This window comes from Trachurus trachurus (assembly GCF_905171665.1).
Source record: "Trachurus trachurus genome assembly, chromosome: 9".
In the NCBI taxonomy this organism is placed as follows: domain Eukaryota; kingdom Metazoa; phylum Chordata; class Actinopteri; order Carangiformes; family Carangidae; genus Trachurus; species Trachurus trachurus.
The window spans coordinates 13697256-13715022 of record NC_139895.1 but is presented as its reverse complement, the minus strand read 5'-3'; the positions used below and the strand labels follow the sequence as shown (position 1 = coordinate 13715022).

The window sequence follows — 17767 nt, the reverse complement described above, 5'->3', positions numbered from 1 at the left end:
GTGATGCGCTGCCCTGCTTGCACTGTTGTGTAGCTTAACCACGACGCTCTGTTCAAAATAGTTCTTGCCCAGTCAACATGCTGTTCCTTATTAGCTCTCAGATGGCCAGATACACACATACGGACGCGCACACACACACACACACACACACACACGAACGAGTGCTGCTGCTGGTCCTCTACTGATAAACCTTCCTGCATTCACTTCATTCTCTATCTGTACTCCAGCAGTAGATAAGCCTTCTGCTTTTTTAGCCTGCGTAGATACAGTAGATGCTGTGTACATCACATGCTACACACACAGTGCGTGTCCCTTTATGTTCTTTAGTGTGTGTGTGTGTGAATAAAGAAGAAGGGGGGTAGGTGAACCACATCGCTGTTTGTTTGTGTGTGTCTTTCTTCTCCGAGGCAGTAACTCCTTTTATTAGGTGTTGTACTTAAAAAACACACACACAGACGCACAGCGACACATGTGGTTGTGTTGTGGGGAAGAGATTACACAAGTTAAACAATGTACACAGAACATGCTTGAAGCTGTCAAGGGGACACACACACACACACACACACACACACACAGTGTTTGGGGAAAGTGCTCTTTAGGCTGTTATGGTTTTGTTTTCTTTTTACTTGTGCAGAACAGGCCGAGCCGGGGCAAGTGGGCGGGGTTTCAGCTCGCCATGCCTCCCTCCCTCCCTCCCCCTCTCGCTTGCACTCCTTCCCCCTGGCCAATCAGGAACTCAGCCAGTGCAGCTGACCCCCCTTTTCTCTAGCCAATCAGCTGGCACCCCCCTCCTCCTTTTCTTTCCCCTGTATGCCTTCACTGCTGAGTGAGCAAAGCACACCTTGCTCTATCAGCTGAGAGGAAACACACACACATACAGAGAGAGAAAGAGAGAGAGAGAGAGGGGAGGAAAGGAGGGGCCTGGGTGTAGATAGAGGAAGAGACGAGAGGGGTGAGGAAGAGAGGGGATGGGAGTTGAGGAAAGGGGGGATTGCTAGCATGTGGAGTGGCTTTTGTATTCCAGATATTTTGGAGGGGCGCGAACGGGAGAAAAGAAGAAGGACGGAGGAGGAGGGGGTGAATCGCTAGAGAGAGAGAGAGAGAGAGAGAGAGAGAGAGGGAGGGAACAAGCAAGACGAGTGGGGGGTGCGAGTTGCTGATGGGCTTGTGATTTGTGTATGTGTGTGACTGAGGGTGGAGAGAGAGAGAGAGAGAGAGAGAGGTAGACAGGAAGAAAACAGAAGAGAGACACAGAGCTGTTAGTGCAGGCTATCGGGCATCCAGACAAAAACAAGAGGAGGGGAGGCCCAGCAAGTTGACTTTTCTCCGTCTTTCTCAACGCCACCTATTCAGGAGGAAGGAAGCAGAGAGACAGAGAGAGAGAGAGACAACCAAACCCCGGGGAGTCGAGAGAAAAGAGAGAGGGCAGCCTGACCCAGTGGAAATAGAAAACACAGGAGGAGGAGGAGGAGGAGGAGAGAAAGAGAGACAGAAAGAGAGAAAACACAGCAGAGTCACCCTCCATCCAGCCACTAGGCGAAATAGAGGAAGGAAGGAGAGAGACAAAAGAAATGAGGCAGTGAGATAAACTCTGTCATCTGTCGGAGAAGGTGAGCGTCACACAAGTTCTCCTGCTGTCAAGTCAACTTGTACCAATGTCGCTGCTGTTGATGATGTGCTGTCATATTGTCAGCTGTGCACGTCGGGTGACTCACTCAACGTCTCCTAAAATGGCCACATGAAAGCGAGGCAGAGAGAGAGAGAGAGAGAGAGAGAGAGACAGGCAGGCAGACATATAGACAGAGGGAGGGAGGGAGAGAGAGAGAGACAGAAAGGGACCCTGTGTCAAACAGCATTCTCAGCAACTATGTCACTGAGCCAGCTTAGTTTAGCCTGCCATGACCATGACTCCCCCCTAGCCTGAGCACTGTGTGTGTCTCTGTGTGTCTGTGTGTGTTTTGGTGTGACGCTGCTCACAGGTTTATCAGTTTCAATCAACTTTGCCTCTCTCACTTTCATGTCTTTCTTCGCTGCTTCCTGTCTCCTCTGTCTTTGTCTGACACTCACAAACACAGTAAGCTGTCATTCGATCTTTCCTCGTCGTGCACCAGTGACAGCAGATTTCCAAACTGTAGATGGCTCTTGTAATCTAATCAACAGGTGAGTGTCTGTATGTGTGTGTAGGAGCACTTGGCATGTCTTTGTGTGCATATAAGTATGTGAGTGTGTGTGTGTGCATAAATGTGTGAGTGTGTTTATCAGCCTCCAGGCACAGGCACTGGGAGTAGCTCGGGTGGGGTTGTGCTAAAAGTTGATGAGACAATTGAGGCATTTGGGAGGCTGCTAAGCTCATGCTGATGCTATCACACCTCTGAGTGTAAAGGGCTGGCGCAGGCAGGACACAAGGAGGGCAGAGGGCAGCTGATCAGTTTTTAACAAAAGGCCCATTCAAGATCAAAGCTAATGTCACTGATTGAAAAAAATGTTAGATGTCATAGTTTATAACGTGGAGAGTTAACCCCATCGTCCGCAAGCCGAATAAGTTCACTGCACACTTCTTTTCCTGGTCATGGCATTGGCAACATACTTAGCCAACATCATGTAGCAATTCTTTTGACATCCTTTTCATAGTGGGTACTTTTTGTCATGTGGTAATACAATAGCATTTTAAAAGAGGGACATCTGATATAGTGTTATGTTCCTCAGCAAATGTGCTTTGGCATGTTCATGTGATGTGTTAAAGATTAAAAAATAGAAACACGCGGCCCAGGCCACAGCCTCATTTTTGTTTTGATTACTCTGGCACTGCTCTGCCGCCCAATGCCTCTCTGAAGGCTATTATCTGCCTCTGCCACTGCACTCGGCTTTATTATTCAAGAAGAATTTGAGACTGGAAAGTTTTTTTTTTTTTTTTTTTTTTAATTCAAACATCTGTGTGTATTGGACTGAATGAATGCAGTGGAATAACGTGAAAGAACTTATGAGAGAACATGCGTTAAGCCTCCATGCCAGAAATGTAGGATCTAGAAATGTATTACACTTTTATTTAACTGTTCCTAAAGAGGGGAAGAGAAACATAATGACTCAAATGTTGTGGCTCCAATACTGCTAACATATAGGCCTTTATATTATGGACAAAATCTAATGTATTATAATAAATGAAAGAAAAAAAACAGCAGTTAACAGAGCAGCTGTTTTCTCCCATGAACTATTTCTTAAAGGTGGAGTACAGCAACTGTTAAACAGCATGCCAAAAAAAATCTGAACTATGCAGTGGCCGTGTCTGTTCTACTTTTGACAAGGACTGTAAACAAATTCATGTAGTGCAAATGTTGATCGTATTCTCCCTTTGTCACTTTTATTTGTTGATTTTCTTATAATACGTAGTTGAAAGAGATGAAAAGATGGGGACTTTGAACGCTGTGTTCATCTGTGCTTGTGTGTGTGTGTGTGTGACAGTGAGCATTAGATACACACGTATCATGGGTGTGTGTGTGTGATGAATGTGTGCAGGCCAAATGTCAGGGTGTTTTCTTAGGATGGGTGCTGGCTGTGAACTCTGCCCCCTTCACCTCCATACATTTGACTGAGAGCTGGTTTCTAGGTCAGAGCAGGGCAGGCAGCACAGCTCCTTATGGAAAGGTTGAGTTTGTTGTGTGTACGTGAGTGATTTATTCCACCCCTGAGCAGATTTTTTTTTAAAGTTTCCAGTGTTCATAACTGGCCCTTAGTGACTTTGCTCTGGTCTGTTTTGCTGAATGCACTGTTGCCACTCCAGTAACCAGTGTTGTGTCGGACTAACAAGCAAAAAAAAAAATCTATAGCTACATGTAGATCAGTGCTTTGCCTTTTTTTTTTTTTACCAGCACCCATGACGCCGTGTCTCTCATGATGAAACAAAGTCCCTCTGCCCCTCCTCCTGGTGTGCTACAGGTCATCTGACCCCCAGACCTTCAGCCTCTGACCTCATGACCACAGTCTGTCTCTGCCCAGAGGCTGCTCACACATTCATTGAGACACGCATGTTTTGCGTGTAATTCAATTCACCTCAGCAGCTGAACGTCCACCTTTTAAAAGGATACTTCTTCCATCTTCTGAGCAAAATGCTTGAACCCGTTGACCTCAGTCCTCCGGGCTGGGATGCTCATGTGAAGGTTTTTTAAGTCCACAATAACATTTATTAGTCCGACCACGTTTGAGACTCTAATCAAAACTTCCCAGAAAAAATAAATGATTTCCTAGATCATGTCATCATTGCCAGAATGGTAATTCCCCCTTTTTTTTTCCTGCTGGGCATCTAGGCAGCAAATAAATATAGATAATAGATAGAGGTTCTCTCTTCACAGTGCAGCTCATTTTCCTATTCATTGCTGCTGGAAAGTCATTTCCCAGGTTTGATCATTAGCTAATCTATTTGAATGTTTTTGTAAGAATGACTGAGCCTTCCTCTCCTTTCGATCCAGAGCAAAACCTGGGCCAAGGCAAACTGGCTCTGTTTATTTATATATTGTATCCATTGGTCCCGCTGGTCCTGTAGACTACTTTACTGGGTTTTCATATCATTATATTAGGTTTTTGAGTTTTTTCTGTCTTTGTTTTTCAACATACATTTTTGTCTCATGTTTCTGATTACCCAGCATTAAATCATTAGTTATCTTAGAAGGATTTTTAAGACTATTTTGGGCCTTTTTAATACCAATGTTCCAATGTGAGGTCTGATTATTTTACTTAATATGGTCTCTGGTTGCAGTACATTCATCTGTGTAGCTTTAATACATGTATCATAGTCACAGGACAGCTCTTGTATTTTTAAAGTGTTTTTAATCACAAAAGATTGACTAATATTTATAATATGAGCTAACAAGGTTTATGTTGTCTCTGAACTCTGATTTGGCCCTGACACTGTGAGCTCTACCTGTTCCTGCTGTATTTATACTTAACTCAAGGTCACTGGCTTGGCAGTGGTCTGCCTGTCCCCCCCCCATCCTCTCTCTCTCTTCTCTCTGTCTCTGTCTCTGTCTGGCTGCTGTCAGGTGTTTCTCTTTCCTTTTTCGGTCATCTCACCATTTCCTCTCTTGCTCCATCTCTTTCTGAATGATTGCGCGCTGGTCAGTCGGTGTCACGTTGAGGTTGCCCCCTATAGTCTGCCAGCAGTGTGTAACATCTACAGACACACATTTTAGGATACTGTGATTTATTTTTTCAATCACTGATAGAAAATGCAATGTAGAGAATGTTTTTATTGCTTTATCCATATTGGGTATAAAAAAAAAAATAAAAAAAAAAGGTGTGAGCTGTCACACAACCCCAGCAACCTGAAGCCTTTCTTGGGGTGAAGCCAGACTGTCTCCCCCTCCTCTGCTGGCTCCTGGATCGAGCCTGAAAAGGGCTGGGCGGCCTCTGCCAGCCTCCTTCTCAGTCCGTTCAAAATAAGGGCAGAAATCAAGCGGGGCCTAGCACAGAGCCTTTGGGTGCTCCCAGTGAGCTCTGACACAGCCATTAACTATAAATACTCACCACTGACTCCTCTCTCCATTCTTCCCCATCCCCCCACTCGCTGCGTCCGACCCCCCCTGGGCAATCGCTCAGGAGACTCCACCTGTCCTTGAGGGGACAAAACAGGAGGAGGTGATTCCTTGTATTGTGTTGTTGACTGCATTCACATACATACATGTGTGTGTCATGCGGTCTGTCTTTTGACTTTGTAATGAAATTAATCAGATATCCCTGTTATACTAGGGCAGTTCTTGTTTTGCTTTGGACTGTGGTGTCCCCCACCCAGAGAAATATCAGCAGAATAATCAAGTGCCTCCTCCATGTTTAGTGTTTGTCCTCCAAAAAATCCCGGCTTGGGCACCAGTGGGTGTGTGTTTTCAGAGCGCTCATGTTTCAGAGACATTGCCATTTTCCTTCCTGTTCATTCTCCAGCAAGAAAACAATGAGTTGTAGCAGCAGAGACACATTAGAGGCATTCAGGCCTTAAATGTTGTGTTTCATGGTGGAAGGTTTAAAAAATCTTGATCTATTTTACATGCACATCTGCTCTACTGCAAAAATCTCCCTTGTGAATTTCTGTCTGTTTTTTCCCAAAGGTTGCCAGTTTGACTGCACATACCAGATCTAAGAGGAAAACATGATTCTGATTTATGATATACCATCATAATGCAGTTGTATATATCAGGCTATAATGTGCACAAGGGCAATGAAGGGTCAGTCTGTCCCCATTTCCCCCTTTATGTCACTGTCTGGATCCCTCTTATTCTTGCGTCATCTTTGACAGATAATCCCTCCTTTCTTGTTCAAGTTGAGGACTGTATTGTCCCAAATGAATGGGGAATTTAGTTGGAGCAAAGCTATGAAACACAATATTAGCTCATATTAACGCTGTTTGTCAGCCAAGCAATTTAAATGCCTGCCACAGGTCACCTCGAGTGCAGCTGGGTAAGTAATACCTAGTGTATTACTTCGATCCTCATATTATGTAGTCATATGAGGAGGTTTTTTTTTTATTCAACTTCCCTCACAGTCCCAACACTGGATACGTTTCATTGGAAATTAGCCATGAGTATATCACACTACGTACATTTCCATTTTCTTTCCTCTTGCTGCATCTTTAGGCCAGAGTCACCACTGTTTCATCACAATGATTAAAAGGAAAATGCAAGAAAGTGAGGTAACAAGTTGCCGTAACGCGTGTCTCAACAGGGACCAGAAGTATTTCTCTTCATTACTGATATTTATATGGGTCCTGGCTCAGATTATCTTTGCTGTTTTTTCTTCAGTTTAAGCACTGGGTGAAATGTGCAATCAACTACTTGTGTTGAAATATTCACACTATGATGTAGAAATTTCCCTTGAGGAGCATCTTTACCAGTCACCCACCGCCCTCAGCAACCCCCCCACCCCACCCCACCCTCTCTCTCTCTCTCTCTCTGGCTCCGCTTCTTTTTCTCCCGTCTTTGTCGCCAAGCACAAAGGAGCCGTTATCCTTGGGCGACTGGTCGCCATGGCTACTGGTGCCCCCCTCCCGCCCCACTCCCCATCCCCCACCCACATTCCCAAGTTCTGGTCCAAGTGGGTTCGGAAATGGCCCACTTTTCTTGGCCTCTCTCACCAGTCCGTGCCAAGTTAGCAATGGAAATATCAACTCTCGAAGAGAAATATTTTGTTGTGGCAATAACAGGGATGAGACGACTCTGCCTGTCTTAGTTGACTTGTGATGATACGTGATAAGAGGTTTGATGATATTGAAGATTTATTATTGACTGAATGTTTTGTCTCTTGCGTTGTTCGGGTTAGGGTGTTTGCACATTATGTTTTCTTTGCTTTTTCCTACATTTGTTGGCCTAATTGTGTCTTAATCTGTGGCTTTCATCTGTATGGATACTTTGAATATGCCATTGTGTGTGTGCTTTATGAACTAACTGTTCATAATGAAGTACTTAATTTTTATGTTGTTTTTTTGTCTTTTTAGATATTTTGGGTGGAATGACCCTGTCATGATGTCACAGCCATGCCACACCCAACGCTTAGGTGACCAAGGAGGACATGTCTGGCTACCAGCCAATCACAGAGGGAGCCCCAGTAGAGTTATGTCCGATTCTGGTGCAGAAACGTTTCTTCTCAAGAGCCTCCTGCATCACTGACACTCCGCCCCTCTGGTTAGTTTAAAGAATGATGATGATGATTTTGATCCAAATAACTAATTGCAGACAGTTGTATGTTAAATGTCATTATTAAACATGCAGATGTAATGTAATGCATCAGGTCGCAGGACCAAGTTGTTTGGGGCTAAATACGCTGCATTAACTTTTCTTTTTATTTCCAAACAGGTCATAACTCCCGTGCCCACCACCTTCACTCCTTCTTCCTCCGGGGTCCTCACTTTTCCTGATTACCTACCTTGGGATGTTGGCATCGTTCTGCGGCAGCGGCCATGGAGATAGACAGATTCCTTCAGTAGGCCATTTCAGACACAACTTCCAGATGTTGTGCCAGATGCAGCTTGTCCACACGGGCAGAATTAGACAAGGACGGGCACAGAGGTGAGACACTGACCTTCAGCCTCGTATTCATTATACTGGTCAGTTAGACAAGAGACAAACTAATCTTATGTACTGCATGAATTATATTATGTCCTTATAGTTGTATTTTTTTATACAGATAGGGATACACACCTTGGACCATAATACAGAAACTTCATAACTTTTGCAGATCCCATATTAACTGTTTGGTAGCCATGGCAACAAGGTTTAGGAAGAGTGTATTACACAAGCTTCCTAACTTCCCAAAATCATAAATAAACTCTTCTAACTTTAACATATGAGTTAAAGCCGACCTAAATTTAACTTCTCTGTGACTTTGCTAACTTGTTTTCCATATTGCTGCTCTTTTACCGGTGGCATGGGACGTTCCTAATTTTTCTGACCCCTCTGCTTTTGTAGCAACAACACTAGCTCAGGGCAGAGAGGGTTTCATACAGACACCTTGCACAATAAGTCTTGACGTCATAGGTATTTCATGTGTTAAGTGTCATGGCAGGATGTCAGAATCAAGGCTGCACCCCTTAAACTATTGACCTTGAAACTGGGATCTTTTTCAGCATGTAGTTTTGCATTTCTTGTGAGGTGTGTAAAAAGAAAAAAAAAAAAGATGGGTGTGTTCCACAACAATGATCATCATCATCAAGTATGCACCAGAAGCTTGTGGTGTGTGCACTGATATGATTTACTGCTCGGTGTGATACATGCAGCATGTCTGAGGCAGTCAGCCATGTGGAGAGCAGAAGAATTCCTGCGTATCACATGAAACCTGTCAATCTTATTCAGCTATGTAGCAAAATTTTCCCTCTGTAAAGAAGGAAAAATGTTACGAGCAAAGCCTCAAGATTATAGGCGTTATAAAATATTCCCATGTAAGTGTAGACAGTTTAGAAAAGTTCAGTGCCTTCTTGTCCCGTACAATTTTCATTTTCATGCTTTTATTTTATCTTATACTGTTATCGAGCACTTTCTTAAAATCTGTCCTGACTTGTAATGTTATGTTTTGTTCCTCTCAGGTGCTGTGCGGTTCAGCTTCCTGTTTCACTCTGTTTGACAATATCACAGCAAGAGCTATAGGACTTCCTATTCCTGTGGAACATCTTGCTCGGCCTCCTGGCAACTAGGGAGGACCTACTTGACTTGTTGCACAAAAGTTTAGTCAAGACTCTCATCCTCCAACCAGTAGAAACCATGCGGCACATTCATGTGGAATTAGCCCACAAAAAGGCTCCATTAGAGCTTCCGGCCCAGGAGGGGGATCTGCCTCCACCGACAGCCCCCACACAGGGCTTAGACCCCGGAGTCAGACCAGGGGTGCCGCGGCACTTTGGTCAGGAGGAGTTGCGGCTCCAAAAGGTCTACCAGCTCTCCATTTTCTCCCAGTTGGGGGGATTTTCTACCTCCACAGAATCCAACACTGATGCCCAGCAGAGGCATGTGCGCTTGGGTGTGAAAAGGGGGCTGGACGAGCCCCAGTTGACTCATAAGCGCCCCCACCTGGGAGACTCCTCAGACAGCGAGGCACTGGAGGGAGACGTGCTGTGTGGGCCGGCTCCAGCTCAAGGTGTCGGGATGGGGTTGGCGATGATGGGCCCCGGTGGGCTCGGTTCTGTATACTCTTGCACACAGATGGAGCACAGAGACTCTGAGGGCGGACTGTCACCCAGGTCTCCCCCTCTCTCCCCAAGTCACACCCCCTCCCGACGCCCGACTCAGCACAATCATGACAAGCCCATTCCCGATGTATTTTCTCCACTCTCGCCCAAATCGCCCCCGATCTGCGACCAGCAGGGCCACTCCCTCGGAGGCTCGGCCAGGACTGAGCCTCCGAACGGGGGCCGCACACCCACCTACTCGCTAGGAAGCCCTGGAAACGAGAGCTGCACCAACGGCTCGTCTGGAGGCCAACCCAGCCCTCACCCATATGAGATGTCCACATATGAGACCCCCAACCCCGCCAGTCCCACCAGCCCCCCGGGCCCCTTCTCACCCCCACATCACACAGAGCTGCAGGAACCGGGGGAGGCCACTGAATGGGATGTCGGACTCGAATCTTCCCCACCCGAGCGAAGTGCCACCCAGGCCGCCGCCTCGTCCTCCTCCAACGGCCTCGCGTCCTGGGAGAAAACACCCAGCAGCAACGGCCACCGTCTGTCCTCCGGGGGCCACTGGCCGGCCAAAAAGAGGCTGCTGTCTCCGAGCGACACGGGGGACTCATGTTCAGAGGACGAGGGGCCGTCCACATCCAAGAGAAGCAGGTTGTCGTTGCTGGCTCCGGGGCTTGGCCCTGCCTCATGTCGCAGCACTGATGCTAAAGCTGCCCCGTACTGGAACCACCTACTGCCCTCTGCATGGGACCGGCCTAAGGTTAGCGCACCCACACACCTGATATAGTACAGAAGCAGAAAAACCTTTATTGTCCCTTGCAAGAAGTAGTGGAAATGTGTCTTTGACGTGCTCACAGATGTGCATAGAATAAAAAACACAAGTCAAAAACACAGTTTAGACATAAAACAACAACACAGAATAAATGCAGTACAGTACAAATAATACAGAATGTAGTGTAGAGTGATTTGTTGATGATGTTGATGGCAGATGAGATGAATTTGCTTTGAATTATCCTATCTGCCAAGACAACTGCATCGGCCTGTAGATCATCCAACTAGCTAATAGCTAGACATTAGCTGTTATGTTATGTGACTGGAACAACAAGAAACCCATTTTGTGAAATAAATAATTCCTATGATCCTAATATTATTCACAACATAAAAATGTCAAAGGGAGTAAAGAGAGTTGAGGAAACTGTTTTTGCTGTTTGTAAGTTTAGCTGTTGCTACATTGCTAATGTTAGCATGAACAGCTGCTACTGCTAACTTGCGTGTCTAATTGAAACGTTTTGAGTTCAGCATAGAACTTAATTCCTTTACTTACCAGAGGTTGCTGCCTAGAGGGGGTATTATAACTTCTTGTCTTGTAAACGCGGCAATCTCAGCAAGATCCCACTTTCATCTGCAGAGAAAACTTATAAACGGCCCCTTTTAACCACAACTAGAAAGACGCTCTATGTAGGAGCATATTTGCATGTAAATGCCCCAAAACATTTAAGCCTCTACTATGCGGAGGCTTCTACAACCTGACTATGGAATAAGGAGTAGCTGTTCAAACTCAGTAGTTGATCGTAAGACATCTGCGAGCCTTGGCAATCTTGGAAAAAAGAGGCCGGGGGCATAAATAAAGAGAAGCTAAGGGAATGAGTAAAAGTGACAGAATGAAGTGGCGGCCGGCTCATTATCACACCACACTGGAACAGGCTGAGTAGCTCCAGAATAAAGCCCATTGAGGGAGGGTCCATTGTTCACTTCCCCCCCACATGAGTGTACTGTGCCTCTCACACATGTGCACACACATAACCACACACAGGCACAGGCACACACACACATGCAAACATACATCCTGCTTTAAAAAAATGGTTCTGGAAGTAAATTGGCCATTTTTGAACACTGGGAGGCCAGAAAGAGCTTTGAGCGTGTGGGTTTATGGGATGGGGAGTGTGCTAATGATGACAATAGGGTTCACTAGTTCACTAGTTAGGTTTCATCAGCGGCGGGCGATCACTTTGGCTAGAGGTGTTCAGCGTATGTGTTAGGGAAGCATAGGGAGAAACAGATCGATGTAAGGAGAAGACTCAAGGGCCGAATCAGGAGCAGAGAGGACAGTGACAGGAAGACCAAATGTAAAAAGAGTGAGGGTTAACAGCTACAAGTGATACTTCAATAAATAAAGGCTAGAAAGACATATTTCAGATACACAACAAGGCGACAATGCGATAATAATCCGTAAAAATGCCGTATGTGGTTTTGGTCGAGTGTGACGATGAGGCGACGAGCTGACAAAGACCTTCGAGCTCTGTGGAGAGCCAGTGCAACCAAGGGTTAGCTAACGCCAACGAGCTAACCATGAGCGAAGGGCTCACCGTGAGGAAATGGCAGGCAGGTAGCGTAGGGTTAGCTGGTGACGAGGCATCTGACAGTTGGGTGACCTTTAGGATGAACGGCAGCCTGGAAATGGGAAATCTTTGTGCGCATGACACAACGCGCAGTAGTCAGTGCTCAGTAAGTAAGAAAACACCTGAAATACAGAATTACTCATCTGCATTTCCATAACAGGGACACAGACAGTGCACTGAGATTAACACTTAAGACTATTTAACACCTAATAGATACATCAGGATATTAATAGAAAATAATACATCATGATGTTCCTTTTCCTTCCCAGACTGCCACAGACTGCACAAGATCAGGGCGACGACTAAAAAGTGGGCTGCGGCTGAAAAGGTGAGTCATCCGTCATATTTTTGAAGAAGTTATATTTGTACTTTTAAAAAAAAAGTCATTATAGAAAGATCAGCTACTACTAAAAACAGAACAGAGTTTAGAGTGTAGCAGATTTGTACCTTTGAGTCCAAGCACACATGTGGATGGACGGGATAAGTTAAGTGTCAGTCAGATTGACGACGGCAAAGTAAACACAGGGAAAGGAGGTGGGAGTCAGGGTAGGTTGTATGTTATTCTAAATTAAAGGGTTTTGTGTCTGGACTTGAATACTCAGACACACTCAGAGGCATGTGACATGTTGGTTAAGGCAAAATTATTGTAATCTTAACCACTAACCACCGGTCTGTTTTGTGTGTCTTTGTGGTCGTACTCAGTCGGCAGCTGCGCAGCGGCAGACACACAGACACCGGCCGCTCCACTCGTTCCAGCTGGCCCTCGTCTTCCATCAGCAGATCATTACTCGGCAACTTTGAGGTACAAATTTCTTAATTTCTGGGGAAGAGATGATTGCAGTGGCATGCCAGTGACATGCAAACTATAACTACTGTAAACCGTTTGCAGGTGGAAACCAGGTAGAAAGTTGGTTCTGCTTTAAGACATTTCACAAGAACTGATTTTATAATGTATTTGCAGACGATAAATCAAACAAATTATACTAAAATGACAATGCACTGCAGGGAGAGGACAACAAGCACAAGAGGGGTGCATTCATTATAAAAAAAAAAGTATTTTGATTAGGTTTTAGCCTATATTTAGACTACAACAGGACTTGAAGAAATATATAATTTAAAAAAAATGTTATCAGCAAAACATTTTTTAATTATTTGCATATTTTTCATGACACCCACAGTTATAAGGACTTAACTTGAATGCAAAAATAAACTGGGGCCAAAGAGTCATTGACAATATATCTGTTCAATTCAATTTCAAGAGCCAAATAACAGCTTGGATTATCTCAAGACACTTGACAGGGAACATAAAGTCCAGAGAAATCCAACAGCAATCATAGTGATGAAGCACATAGTGACAGTTGGGAGGGAAAACTCCCTTTTACCACTAAGAAACTTCCAATATGTTTAGGTTGTGATGTATAAATATAATGTTTACATTTGATTTATTCACTAGTGTGGGTTAAATCTTATTGACATTCAAAATGAAGAAAAACAAGTAACAATGTAACTACGTGATATCAGAAAACCCCTCTTTTGGCTCAAATTGCCCGTGGCCAGCAGATGCATATTTTATTACTGCTTTTAACATTGCTTTGGTTTCAATCAAAATGAATGCATGAAATATGATTTTTTTTTTTTATGGGTATGTCCCAGTGTTGACTCCGTGGCGCTGCAGCAGCCTGTTGCTAATAAATTTTTCACTGCAAGTTTTACAGAGCAAAAAAAAGAGTTTTAAAAGGCTCTGGTTTGTTGCATGATGTGTTGCAGGAATCCATACTGAAGGGACGGTTCTCTCCGTCTGGCCGGATTGAAGGCTTCACGGCGGAGATCGGCGCCAGCGGCTCCTATTGCCCACAGCACGTCACTCTGCCCGTGCAGGTTACGTACTACGACATCTCAGAGCACAGCGCACCCTCACCCTTCCTGGTAAGTCTGACTGTGTATGCATGCACAGTGTGTTTTTTTGTTTTTTTGTGGTCACGTGCATGCTTAGTCACGCACAAACAATAAACCCCACAGGAAACCAACACTGTTCATTACACATGGCAGGTTTGTTTGCTAGCATGAAAATAATACACACATAAAAAAGGAAAAACAAGGTAAAATTAGAGATCCGAACATCTACCCAAACAACAGCTATAGATCTGGCTTCAGCGAGGGTTGATGTTGGCTTTCCTCCTCAGAACCAGATGTAAAAACTATGTGCTGTGTTTTTTTTCCTTTCGTGCAGGCCGTATACCATGAGACTTTTTCCCCACACATCAGCACTTTAACACTATACATTCAGTAGTAATCATATAGCATAAGCCTAACGCATAGCAAGGCAGGATCAGCATTAATACATGAACAACCGTGGTCCTACTGAGAGGAAGTCTTGAGCTGTGTGCTGCTGTTACACTGGAACATTTGGAAGCCAGCTGTTTTCACTTTCTGAGCTTCATGCCTCATGATGACTTTGAGTTGTTGTGTATAAAAGTGGTGAATGTAGGGCCTCTTTTGATTCAGCTCTTTGAACTGTTAATCACATTGAACCTAATGTGACTCCCTGTGTAGCTGCCTCGGTAACGACAGCAGAATATGTTAGTGAGTCAACCAGCTTTCATTTAGGATTTTTATTCCCTTTTGTCTTGTGTATTTTGATGATGAATCGGCTCCAAATGTGAAAACGTGATGAATGTGTCTCATCATCACACTGCTGCTGCTGTCACAATGCTGCCACATTAATACGTTTCATTTCAGTGCATTTAATCAACACCTTCAATCCTGATGTAGAAATTCATGGCTATTAAAATGTAGCAAAAGATGAGAGGTATCTCATCATGAACGGTGATTGAAGATGTTTATTTAGCGTCACGTCTCTCTCTCTCTCACACAGGGGGTGATTTCCCTTGAGCCTCTTGGAAAGAAAGGATACAGCATACCCAAAGCAGGGACCATTCAAGTGGTGAGTTTGTCTTTACATATGAATTAAAACTGTTGCTCTCTATCTTATTTTTGCCGTTTGAAACTCTGACTTTGGTCTCCCGTGCGTCCTCAGACCTTATTTAACCCCAACAAAACTGTGGTGAAGATGTTCCTGGTGACCTACAACTTTGGCGACATGCCTGTCAATCACATGACCTTCCTGCGCCACCGCATCTTCCTGGTGCCTGTGGAGGAGGGGGTCGAGGGGAAAGGCGAGGCGTCTCCAGGGGGCGGAGCGGTAGAAAGGAAGAAGATCCTCTGCTACCTGATACATCTCAGGTACAACTGCAGTTTCATAATCTCCACAGAATTGTATTACATATATTTATATTATTGATTATATATGTATAAGGTTGTCACATTTTGTGTAATGTGCCTGTTTGCTTTTTTTGCAAATAGTTAAGTCAGATGATTGACACCACTCATGTTTGTAGAGTAAACATGAAGCTGTAGTGAACAGCTGGTCAGTTTAGCTTAGCATCAAACAAATACAGATACATACAGAAGACTTTAATTAATACACAAAGGGCCATTCAGTTCCTACAGTCCGTGTGGCCATACACATACACTCATTCACACAACCTACCAAACATAACAGAGGTAGCATGATGAGACATAGGAAATAATTAAAACTCATATATACAACAAAGGCAATTTGCCAATAAAGTGCAATAAAAAATGCGGAGAGCAGAATGAATAACAAGGATAAAGGAACAGTAATAGCTCTGTCATTGCTCTCACCTAAGAAATACCTGTGCTCATAACCCGAGAAGAGGATTTAGTTTCCTTATGGCAACTGTTTACTCCCATTTCCAGTCTCTATGCTAAGTTAATCTAACTGGCTGCTGGCTGTGGCCCGATATTAAATGGACAGATATGAGTGATATTGATTTTCTCATATAACTTGGCAAGGAAGCCAGCAGGCATAGAAGCATCCCAGAAGTATTTACTTAAAGCTTTGTTTTTTGTTTTTTCTTATGTGTTGGTAAAACAAAGTGTTTATGCTAACGCTGCCGTTGTTTCTGCCCCGCTCAGATTCCAGAGCTCCAAATCTGGGAAGATCTACTTGCACAACGATATCCGGCTGCTATTCTCCCGCAAATCCATCGAAGTGGACACAGGGATCCCTTATGAGCTGAAATCTTTCACCGAGGTGCCAAGAAACCCTAAATACTCCCCCCGCGTGTGACCCCCCACCTCGCCCCAGCGGTGTGAGTCGACCCTCCCCAGCGCCAACGCAGCCCCTCCTGTGCTTCCTAAAAGGGAGGGAGGGAAACAGACAGACTGCTCGAATGATGGACACAAAACTTGAGAAGACTGAATGAGACATGACACATGTTCACGAGACACAATTGCACATATGATCCGGTGTCGGCCGTTGGAAAAGTCCCCCTTTTTATGCATTTATAGTAACCATCGAAAAAATTCAGATACCGATGCGAAATGTCACTCAAAGCAAACATGGCATTCCTTGTATCTTCCATTCAGTGAAAATGTTGAGAAAAATTATTAGAAATATTTGTGTAGGAGCAGTCAAGCATGCACGCAGTCAAAAAGCAGGACTTTTTCAACGCCTTCATCTCCACAGAGAAAGAAATGTACAAACACTGACACACATACACACGCACCAAAACAGACCGACGACACTCACGGACAGCACATACCATGCGCGTCACAGATGAAAACACTTTATGGTGGCGACTCTGAGTTCAGTGTTAACATGCATGCCTTGTGACTTAAACACCTGAATTTTCCTCTAGTGCCGTATCACACTGTCCTTCACTCTGCCTGCAGCTCCATGCAGCCTCCTCATTGGACCAATCGTTTCCACAACTCTGGATCTGACACACACACACACACACAAAAAAAAAAAGACACAAACAACAAGCACATCCCTGATTGTGGGGGGGGTGAACAAGATTATTACCACCACCCCACCACCACCACCACCATTCACACACTCACACACTTCCTGACCAGCGAGAGAGGAGATGAGGAGAGACACAAACACTAGTGAAAGTGAGGGCTGAGTTGAATCGGCCGTCTTGATTGGATGTCTTATTTAACCCAAACTAAAAACCACATCGACACAATTTGACCAAACTCATGATGTCTGTTGAAAAATACATTTCTCTTCTTGCCATGGTACAGACCACTGCGTAAACTCCCAAGTCAGGAGGGTCATACCATGTCATGAAAAACTGGGGAATCCAATTCATTTTAATGTAGCCAGACTGAGGGACACTGTGCTGTTTTCTTTCTTTCTTTCTTTTTTAAATCTTCTTTTTTTTATTCTGTTCAAAACAGTCTGATGTTGGAGCAGAAAATGAAAAAAAAAAAGACTGAGCTGTAGTATTTTTAATTTATGTTTTCGCAAATGTCTTAATAAGCAATATACTGCACAAATTAGAGTGTGTTTTTCAGCCGGACAAGCTTTCTCTCTGGAAGGACGAGGGGCGGGAAGAGAAAGCCAAGAATTGAGAGTGAGGGAAGAAATAGGGGGAGGGAGGGATGTTGAGGGTGGGTGGGTGGGTTGGAGGGGTATTTAATGTGGGGAAAAAAGTCTATGTATATTTAAAAGAATAAACTCTGCAATTAGTGGGTATAGCACCTGTGTTTCTTGTCGTTGTTTTTGATTGACAGGCACTGAGCATTGTTTTTTTGTTTTTTTTACAATATTATTGCTGATCAATACTGCTCTTTAGCTTTCCACCAGATTGGTATTTACTGATCCTATCAAGTGGATAGAATACAC

At 44.3% G+C, this 17767-nt stretch overlaps 1 protein-coding gene across 3 annotated transcripts in view; it reads left to right on the top strand.

Annotated features, from left to right (window-relative positions):
• Nucleotides 1–17512, top strand: part of atosb (atos homolog b) — a 30833-nt gene extending 13321 nt beyond the window's left edge. The window contains exons 1-11 of one of the 3 annotated variants that reach the window (XM_083979442.1): nt 839–1610; nt 2076–2160; nt 7475–7661; nt 7833–8045; nt 9059–10409; nt 12318–12376; nt 12751–12850; nt 13816–13974; nt 14924–14992; nt 15086–15291; nt 16048–17512. In XM_083979442.1, the coding sequence (XP_083835568.1) occupies nt 9234–10409; nt 12318–12376; nt 12751–12850; nt 13816–13974; nt 14924–14992; nt 15086–15291; nt 16048–16201 (1923 nt within the window). In that variant the 5' untranslated portion in view covers nt 839–1610; nt 2076–2160; nt 7475–7661; nt 7833–8045; nt 9059–9233 and the 3' untranslated portion in view covers nt 16202–17512. Of the gene's footprint in view, nt 1–838; nt 1611–2075; nt 2161–7474; nt 7662–7832; nt 8046–9058; nt 10410–12317; nt 12377–12750; nt 12851–13815; nt 13975–14923; nt 14993–15085; nt 15292–16047 lie in introns of those variants that run through there. The other 2 variants (XM_083979440.1, XM_083979441.1) reach the window with 2 other exon arrangements.
• Nucleotides 17513–17767: the final 255 nt, after the last annotated feature.